We start from the raw sequence: 10,690 nt of genomic DNA on the forward strand, positions 1-10,690 counted from the left end.
CAATTATGTGGCATTGTGTGTGAAAAGAAAAGAATTTTATTTCGTGTTTCATCCTGGTTGGCTTGCCCACAAGCAGAAAAAAATCAGTTCAATTAGTTGGGTGGTGACGCGCGGTCAATTATGCGGCATTGTGTGTGAAAAGAAAAGAATTTTATTTCGTGTTTCATCCTGATTGGCTTGCTCAAGTCCTTCCTACATCATCGTTGATCGGGAGGCACGACGTCGTGTGAATTGTTGCATTAAAATAAGTTTAAGTATTACTGTAAATGACTGTAAAAAAGTCCTTTCTATATCATCAATGTCGTCTGGGTAATCGTGATGAAAAATTACATTTATTCAGTTTTTAAATACCTGTGCGCGAGTGTTTTGGTGTGCTAATTAGAAAGACCTCCCCATAGCATCGTTGCTCGGAAGGCTCGCCGACGGGTTTGTTATGAAAGTCCTCCCCATAGCATCGTAGCTCGGGAGGCATCGAAAAGCCAATACCTTATCCTACTTACCCAAAAAAAAAAAAAATAATCACGTGATGCTTGAAGGAGATGCTGTGGATTCAACGGTCTCAAGCGGTATCAACAAGTATATAGCGAAAAACTGTGTGCTTGATGAGTCTGCAACTTCAACTATCGGACTAACATTCCTCCCTTTTGTTGAACTGCAGGCTTCTTGGGAGGGCGCCGGTATTGACTAATAAAGTCGGGGTCTTCAGGGGTTAAACAGTGAACGGATGGTTGGCTCCCACCGAGGCTCCCACTGATCATTTTTGATTCATTGTTTAACTTCAGCTGATCTCTCAATAACGGAGTAGCAGCTCATTGGCAGTCAACCATGCTCATGCTGCTCATGCTCATGCTCATCAGGAATAATTGTCTGAACATGCTCGCAATTTTTTTATTCGGTCGGAAAAATAATATTTTTCTTGAAAAAACTTTCATTCTTAATCACATGATCACCCCTAATTCTTGCTCGATGCCGCCATCATGCGACCGCGTGCTCCGTTTCTTTGTCAACAAAGCTGCAGCTGGATGGTGAGACGAAGTGAGGGGGGAAGAGATTTTGACATTTTTATGCCCGCATCTGACCCGCCGCCTATTTCGTCGGTCACTGAGTCGCCGTCCAGCTAGGAACTGATCGTACAATATCTTTATCAAGGACACGACTTCTTCGCCTGAGCCGTATTGTCAAACTGGACTTTCGCACTTTAAAATTGCGATTGACAGGTGAAAAACATGCGAGTAAAATAGCTAGCGCTAGCTAGGCTCACTAAATCATTTCATAGGAAATTTTTAATTCCCAAAGCCAGTTTAATTTAGAGCTCAAATTGAGTACGAAATAAGTCCCTAAAATTATGTTTTTACCAGAATGCGCAATTATTCTGGTAAAAACAAAGTCCCATCCCAGAGAGTCTCGGAACACCAAAAAATCTTAGCATGGTGCTTCCAACGATAAATTGCTATAACTAACAGGAACTTGAGCGGGGATCTTTACGTTTCTTCCTCCCCTGTAGATTTAGAACTGTATTGCTGTTTGAACATTCGTCTTCAAACTCAATCCAATTCAACGAATCATCTTTGCGGTTAACTTTACGCAATTGGCCTGGCCGCTTTCTCGTTGGTGATGTTCCAATGCATTGGGCACGGCAAAAGTTAATACAGCACGCAGAAAAATAAGGCATATTTGAATCAACAAAACGTTTTGTTGATTTGAAAATCATATTTTTTGTTGAATCAACGCTAAACGTCAAAGCAGCTTTTTCAAAACAACAAAAGACTTTTGTGGAATCGAGAAAATCAAGGTTTGTTTCAACGCAAAATCGGCGTTGATTATATTCAACAAAAATTTTGTTGATTCAAACCTCGTACAGGCTGATTCTACAAAACTTTTTTCTGCGTGAGTAGTTGTTCGGCGACTATGTGCTTGATAACTGGGCCGTAGCCCAGTTAAAAAGCAGACAAACGTCAAAAAACCAAAACAACCCGAAACGGCCGAGGGCAAGACCGAGGGGTTAATGGATGCAACAATCATTTACAATAAATAAAAATCTTTTTTCAAATCTTTGTTAAATTTCATGTCACAATTAAAGAAATGTAAGACAGTATATAGGCATTGTAAATAAATTTGATTAACTTTTATTTTTATATTTCATCAGGAAAATATTATGCATCGATGTTCCCCTCGTTATTTTTCGTTCAGCTCAGTTAGCGAGCAGCATTCGGTGACTGGCCCAGTTACCGAACAAATACTGTAATTTAAATCGGGTTTGACCCCACCGCGAAGCGCCAAAATTTAACATTTTCTCCGTGTTTCGTTCCCAAAGGGCGTCCGCCACACAGCTGATCGGCGCGCCGGCGTCGCTCGTTCGTTGCGTTTGGCAACACGCAAGAGAAACGTCAAAAACAACTTTCCAAATCCAAAAGAAAAACAAAAGTTTCGTTCGGTGGTCGGAGATTGCGGAAAAAGTTGATAAATTACTGCAAAAATCGATTTGAATTCTGGTCAAATCATGGCATATTAGCGTTGAGAGGGTGAGTAACATCGGGGAGATATTAAAATATTAATTTAGTGGTTATTTCTCTAGAAAATCAATCAAATTCTTTCAATCGCCCACAGCTTTCTCTTCAAAATTGGTCAAACAAAACAAACAACAAAAACACTGCTCGTCGTCGTTTGTTGCGTGGTGTGAAAATTATCTAATTTCGGGAGGATGATCGTCCGAGTGGTGGACGTGGCCAAGACGATCGGAACCCGCCAGAACTTGTTTCCGTACCTGGCGCTGTGCCGGCTCGGCGGAAGCAATCAGGTGAGATTTCGCTTTTTGAGATGGGAAAATGAGTCATTTGTAAATCAATTATTTTTGTTTCCAGATTGGATTAATTGCACTGCGGAAGCTGTCGGCGTTCAGCAACTCAAAGTTCTCGAACAAAGTGTTGGCAAACGACTTTCTGAGTCGGTCCAACGTCAACGCGAAAAATGCTTTCAGTATTTCTAAGCTCACGTTTAGTTCTAAGTCAAATAGCACCGCACAAGAGGGCAAACCGGCTGGGGATGGCAAGGATAAGGCCGCCCAGGAGACCACCCTAGAGATAGACACCAAAAGTGGGAAGCTACTGGTCAAGACGACCACCTCTGCCGACGCAAAGCTCCAGGAGGTGATAATCGAAAAGCCAAAGACGCTTGGCGACGACAGCGATGGCCAGCTTAAAGTCCTTTCCCTGACCGACGACGAGAAGCTCCGGAAGGTGGAGGCCGAGCTGAAGGAGCAACTCGCCGAAAAGAACCGCCAGCTGGCCAAGAAGCGCATCCGGGTGGACTTTTCACGGTCTTCTTTGGAGCGCAACTTTATAACTCCGGTCCGCGCCATGTCGGACTTTCTGCTGAAGCCGTCCGATCTGGAGTCGCTGCCGAAGACGAAGCGAAGATCGCCGTACGAGCAGGAACCGCCGATTACGGTGTACTGGCGGAAGGACGTGGAAGCGCAGGCGATCGCCGTGTGGGGCTCGCGGGAGAATCTGCTGAAGGAGTGTCTGAAGCGGGAGATTGAGAAGAAGCGGCACCAGCAGAGTGAGTAGAGTTGAGAAGTTGTTGGAGCAAATTGGTTGAATAATTTTGTGTTGCAGATATCTTCACCGTAAAGCGAAGGCTGCGCGATTATCGGCGGGAGATTGGCAGCAGGACGAACGTGGTCGATTCCGAGCCGGGACTGTTTGGCAAGTCGGGGAAGGTGGTGCTTACGGCAATTGCCATGTAAGTATGATCAAGAAATTGCTTTTTACTGTTCTAAATTTCGGTGTTTGAGCATCTGTCAAACTTGACACTGAGCAGCAAATCTGGATTAGTTATTAAAATCATCTGTCAAGGAGTATCTCAAATAGAAAACCCATCTGATTCTCAGCAAGCCCTGGAATAGATAACCGAGAGATTCGTTGGTGTCAAAGAATCTGGATCCGTTGCCTAAAACAATTAAATTTCAGATTGAAGTTCCTGTGTTCCTAAAGTCGAGCCTCTCAACTGATAGATGGGGTCAGCTTTTCGTTGAAGCAAGTCTATAAGTCAACGATGCTACCAAAAATAGTCGAAAACTCAATAGTGCGGAAGATGCAGAAGTCTCATGATAATGTCATGCTGAGCAAACTGATAAACGTAATGTAGCACCAAAGAAGCCCGAATCATGTGGCCCATGGTGGTGAAACGAAAGTCAAATCGAATCCACAGTCAAACGGAGTTGCAATATGCAAAAACGAACATATCTTTCATGCCATACACAAAAGCTCGAGCAACTCTTCAGCTCGGAAGAGTTCAACTGCGGATCAGTGTCAACTACATCTACAGTCTTATCGAAGGCAAGGAGGCCAAAGATTTAGGTTCGGTCATTGGACCACCCTTTTCATTTAAAGTTGCAATTGGTTTGAGTGATTGATACATCTATCGGAACAGCAAATGTATGGCAGACATCCTGAACAAATGACCACAATTCTTTTTGTTCGAGAATTTTATACACTCTAGGTACTTGAATTCCACGTCTGTGTTCGGGAAGTGAAATTTATTCAGTTTTCTTTGACTTAAATTACCCTTGAGTAAGTAGTTGATGCAAATGGCAGATTATGATGATTTTGCAATCCGTTCCAGCAACGCCACCAACTGCCTGTTCAAGTTCGGCGCCTGGCTGTACACGGGCTCGCACAGCATGTTCGCCGAGACGATCCACTCGCTGGCGGACACCATCAACCAGCTGATTCTGGCGTACGGGATCCACAAGAGCACCCAGATCGCCGACTCGGACCATCCGTACGGGTACGCGAACATGAAGTACGTCTCGTCGCTCATTTCCGGCGTGGGAATCTTCTGCGTGGGGACGGGACTGTCGTTCTACCACGGGATCATGGGCCTGGTGGATCCGCACCCGATCGATGACTTTTACTGGGCGTTCTTCATCCTGGGCGGTTCGCTGGTTTCGGAGGGTGCAACGCTGCTGGTGGCCATCAACAGCTGCCGGGACGGCGCGAAGGCGCTCGGGATGAGCTTCAAGGATTATGGTGAGGATCGGTTGATGATCTTTGAGCTAGGTGGAGTTACGATCGCGCTTTTTGCTTCGCAGTTGTTCGCGGTCAGGATCCGTGCGTGAATGTGGTGCTCACGGAGGACGCCGCGGCGGTGCTAAGTGTGGCGCTGGCGGCGACTTGCATGGGAGTGTCCACGTACACGGGATCACCGATTCCGGACGCGATCGGATCGCTGCTCGTGGGCTGCATGCTCGGTGGAGTAGCTTCGTTCATCATCTACACGAACGTGGCTGCGCTGGTTGGGCGGTCCATCCGGCAGGAGAATCTCGACAGAATAAACGCCGAACTGGAGAGCGATATCATGATCCGGGCAATCCACGACGTCAAGGGGATCGACATGGGCAACTCGCTGGTGCGGTACAAGGTGAGGATCGCGGGTGATCTTCGTCAAGGAATTGAAAATAACAAAGCTTTTTTTGGACAGGCTGAAATGGACTTTGACGGGCGGGAGCTTACCCGGGTCTACCTGGACAAGCAGGACCTCAGCGTGCTGCTGGAGGAGGTCAAAACGTTCCAGACGATCGACGAACTGGAGGCGTACATGCTGAAGCATGGCGAGAACATTGTCGACCTGATGGGCGGTGAAATCGATCGAATTGAGATGAAATTGAGGGTAGGTTGACTTACTAACCATATTTCTAGAACTTACTAAAATTCGATCTCGTTACAGAAAAAGTTCCCCGAAATCCGACACTGTGATCTGGAGATATTGTAAGTCGACCTTGGGCGATACGAAGTTGTGAATGTTACGCAGAGCGAATCTAAACCCCCCTTAACGTGTAAGAAGAAAATAAATCAGCTATTCCAAATTTCAAACAAACTTGCTACAAATCTATTTAACTAACTTATCCAACGCAACACTGAACGCACTTGGTGATACACGGACCTGAGATGACGCTAAGCTAGTTTAAGTACTTAACAAAGAACCGAGTGAGCGTGGAAAGGTCTCTACTGGCTTTTCGCCCCGATAAAAGTAACACAGTCTGAGCAGCAACCGATCCAGTAGCGAACGCGCGAACTATAACTTATTGTTCAAAGTGTAGACCGAGTTCAACTCAATGTTTAAAGTTCACTGCTTGCGCGCACCGTGCGCTACAGAAATAGTGAGACAATATCTATTACTAACGTGTAACTATTTTCGGTGAAATAAAGAGATATTAATGTGACTTTTCAGTGAGTTTTTTAAGGCATCGATCTGAAAGAAACTGCACAATTCGCCGGATGATTTCGATTGGGGATTTCACGAACAACCTCCACGTTGTTGTAACGGATTCAGGCGTTCATCAGACATGCAATACCCTGTGTATTGCAGGTCGGGTTTTGGTCAGCATCTGATCGAGTATTGTAGCAGGTGTTAATCATTTACCCAAGTGTATTCTTGGGGAAGCATTTTGTTTCTTGTCCATTTCTTTATTCCTTTGTGCATTTTCAGATTTCTTCCTTTTTATGTTCTTCCTATCGCTTTCTGAGTTTGCTGACGATAAACTATTGTCATATCTAGTTATAAACCCTCCATTATATGTTCTACTCGCTGAATATATCTCCTAAATACATTTAGGATCTTCTTGGTTGCATAAATTTCGTACTGAGATTTGCTTTCATGCGCATATTTCGACTGATCGTTTCGTTTTTACCTATGCGTCGGTTTTTTTTCTTTGGCTGCTTGACAGGTTTTCTCGAAGTAAGAGTGTCAGGTGTTATATTTTCACTTTTTTATACTGCTGATAGATACAATTCTAAATGATCTTGTGAAAAGTGGTAAGTTGAAATCTAGCTTTATAATACTATTTCATCATGCTTCCTTGCTGAAAACCGCGTTTTTTGGTACGTTGAAATTGATTATTGGTTCAATTTCGTGACAGTTAACTTTTATCAGCCCAAACAAATGTCAGTTTCGGGGGGTTGGCAATTGTATAACCAATTTCAGCTAGTTGGTCTCCAGTACAATAAATATTCAGATTAGGATCATGTAACCATTTGTTCTACGTGTAATGGTGGGTAATCAAAAGACTTTTTCCAATCGTTCTCGAAGTGCCACTCCGAAACACTTGCTGCGGAGAGTACGCCAATCGGTTCACACTATGTCAACAAAGGCAAAATTGTCTAACAACTCTAACCCTTAAACTAAAAAGTGTCAAACTATCACTTTTTTCACTGCACTCACGCTGATCATAATATTTACCATTTTTTGACAGGTATGGTGGTGTATAGCGAACTATTTACCAACAGCAAAGCTGAACCACCACTCCTGTCAAAGAAGGTAAACATTCTGATAGGATTATTAGACGAATAGAAGGGAAAACCAACTCGTGACAACTTGTTGAGGCTAGGAATTTTGTCAGGAATGGTGTTTCTGTGATCTTCGCTTCATTTTCCTTGCCACAGAAAAATGTGGTCAAGCATTCAAAATAAATTACAAAATTTTGGGTTATGTTATGACCAATCTTCAATCACTAAACTTAGAATAGTTAAGTTAGTTCTAATATGGTCCTGAATAAAATTGTAAATTTTAATTTACTACGGTATAAAACACGATTAAAATCAACTTTTTTTCATTTTAATGCATAAAAATAAATTGACAGACAACATTTTACGATGGATCGACTCTCGATTAATTTTTCAAAAGGTCCTATCTGCATAGGAAATCCATGACTCATATGTTATTTTGAGAATTTACTCTAGAACTATGGTCCTTTGGAACGAGCTGTCAAGTAGTATGCTTACTGTTAAAAAGGGCCACGAAGTTATTTTTGTTAAATTCTAGAGTTTTTTTTAAAAGGTCCAATAAACAAATTTTATTTTTTTTGCTTATTGGGTGTTTTTGAATACCCCTGACTCAAGGCGGTTTCAAAAACACTCAAAAAACAATAATTGGAAATTGGAAAAGGCAATGGATTTAAAATGGCCTTTTCAAAATCAATTTTAAATCCTTTGCGGTCGTACAAAACTGGGTGCTGAAAAGACAGAATGCGTAACATGATTTTCGAATGTTCCGCACTACTCCAGCGACAGAACAGCTGTAAACATAAACAAAGTAGAAGGCTATGTTGGCAAAGTAGAAGCTCAAGCGTGACATAGTTTTTGCTGCTGAAGTGATTTATGTTGAAATATTTTGTGTATGTTCACGTTAAACCACTCGCTGTAAAATTAAAAGCGGCAAATGACGGGAAGTGGTCCATTTTACCCCATTTTGCCTTTTTTAGGGTGTTTTTCTCGAATATCTTCAACTGCCGTAGTTTGCCGCACTTCTAAAGTATCTTATTTTATGTAAAAAATCACGAGAAATCGATTGGTGACACTCTCATTGGTGGCAAATGACGGCAAGGGCCCATTTTGCCCATTAATACCTTTCAATGTGTTTTTCATTTATATCTTGAAATGACATTATTTCCTACAGTTTGAACGTATATTATTTCATGAAGGAAATCATGGGGAAACGATTGGTGGTGTTCTCATAAACTGCAAACGACGGCATAGGCCCGTTTTGCCACATTTACCCCATGTGTTTTCTTTAATATCTTGAATTGCCGTGGTTTCCCAAAGTTATAAAAAAGTTATTTTATGCAAAAAAAATCGCGTTGAATCGATTGGGAACACTCTAACTTACAGCAAATGGCGACAAGGGCCTATTTTGCCCATTTCATGTTTCAATATAATAAACGTATCGTGATTTCCTATACAGTTTACAAGAATGTTACTGTAGAATGCACAGTAAAAACATCTGAAGAGGGAGTAAATGGGGCAAAATGGGCCCTTGCTCTCATTTTCCGCCAATGAAAATGTCACAAATCGATTCCTAGCGATTTTCTTCATAAGATAACATACTTTAAAACTGTAGGAAACTACAGTAATTCAAGATATTAATGAAAAACACATAAATAAGGGGTAAATGGGCCCTTGCCGTCATTTGCCGCCATTGAGAGTGTCACCAATCGATTCCTCGTGATTTTTTTACATTAAAAATGATACTTTTGACAGGCAGAATCTGACGGCATAAAAAATCCGTTTTGCCCACTGTGCATCGATTTGATGACTTTGAATTCCTAAAAAGCCCGACGCCACCAAACGACACTTTTTTATTATTGACAAAAAAAAACTGATTGATGGATTACAATACTTGCTGCCTCTTGCTATCTTTTTGCGAACAGTAAATTTGTTAAACTTTGACAGTTCTAAGTTAGGGCGGCTTTACGAATCACTATTCCTCACCCAGGTACAGAAGATCATTGTACTCATAAGAATAAGCTTTATTGTTGTGAACAATAACACCAATGTATAGGCTTAATTGTAGGACCCGATTGCATTTCAACCGGATTGTTTTGAGTTGAGAGCATTTTGAACCGTTTTCAATTGATTGTTCGTTATTTGATCGAAACCCGATTGAAAAACGTACCCCGAGAAATGAGTTAAGTGTGATTTTAGTTCATTTCTTACGTCAAGCCTTCTTGTCTATGGTAGAAAGTGCGAGCGCCTTGAAAAAGGGTGCCAAACTAAAAGGTATCCCGATGGTTTGACAACAGTCGGTGTCAAACCATCACGGTGTTACTGTATAAAAAATGTAGTTTTTATTTTTTTTAAATGCTCAGAACTTTCAACCAAAATGTGCATTACCTAAAAATGCATATAATTGGCCACTGAAAAAGCGCTTCCCTAACACGGACGTGAATAGCTAAGTATCTAGTAATAACTGGAAAGCAAATTTGTTTTATCAAACAAATTTGAATTTGTGAGTTTGGAAATGGACGTTGGACCACGATTATCACCTAAATAATAAAAGAGGTCTATTACGAACTTATGACAAAGTTTAAACGATATTCAGTTCTAAATTTCATTTAAGTGCAGGAACATTTCCCAACTTCAACGACGACCATCGTCCAGAAGGCCGTCGCTCTTTGTATCATTTGCTGCAGTTGAGCATTTTTCCTGCTTAATTTTCCATAATTGGCCCGGATCATTATGTTGCTAACAATACCACGGGCCTCGTGGGCCTCGATAGGGTCATGCGTTCATCGGAATGTTTCATCGGTAAACTCTTTCAAGTCGTAATCAGATTCCTCATGTTTGTTTTTTTCTGAATAAGGTTTATAAGCTAGAGCTGTCAACGTATGTTACTGTTTACATAACAATACACTTCTTGATCCTGACCAGGGGGTAGCGAAGAAGCCGCCATCTTGGAAGTTCAGATTACAAATACTGTGAATCAGTATTATTCATATTACTTTGGTAACACGAAGTGTGTTATCTTGGTTAAACTCAAAAGTCCCATGGAAATGTGTAAAACCAAACTGAAAAAATTGTAATGCCGATTCACAGTGTACGGGCGCACTGTTTGATCGACCAAAAGAAAAAAAGCAAAAAAGGTAAACAGAAAAATCACTTTTTTCGATATGAATTTTAAGCCCAATACTGGCTGGAATCTCCAAGGTTATGATAGATTTTACCATCAGCAACACAATTCACGTGTTTTTTCAGGTATTTATCATTTGAATTGCGGGAAATTTGAAAATCAACAACCCAAACAATGATTTGTTATGGGCTACCATTTGACAGCTATTGCTTTTGTTGTGGGCTCTCATTTGACAACCGTACTAATATCGACTGTTGTCAGTTTGCTTTGGTTGGAATAGGGTTGC

At 41.7% G+C, this 10,690-nt stretch overlaps 1 protein-coding gene across 1 annotated transcript; it reads left to right on the forward strand.

Moving 5' to 3' along the window:
- The first annotated feature begins 2,382 nt into the window (after positions 1-2,382).
- On the forward strand, positions 2,383-6,223 carry LOC120424969 (zinc transporter 9). The gene is made up of 8 exons (XM_039589328.2): positions 2,383-2,522; positions 2,608-2,797; positions 2,862-3,558; positions 3,615-3,741; positions 4,624-5,030; positions 5,093-5,421; positions 5,482-5,670; positions 5,728-6,223. The coding sequence occupies exons 2-8, from the start codon at positions 2,702-2,704 to the stop codon at positions 5,770-5,772; spliced, it is 1,890 nt and encodes a 629-aa protein (XP_039445262.1). The 5' UTR covers positions 2,383-2,522; positions 2,608-2,701; the 3' UTR covers positions 5,773-6,223.
- Positions 6,224-10,690: the final 4,467 nt, after the last annotated feature.

The sequence above is a fragment of the Culex pipiens genome, chromosome 2 (assembly GCF_016801865.2).
Source record: "Culex pipiens pallens isolate TS chromosome 2, TS_CPP_V2, whole genome shotgun sequence".
Classification (NCBI taxonomy): Eukaryota; Metazoa; Arthropoda; class Insecta; order Diptera; family Culicidae; genus Culex; species Culex pipiens.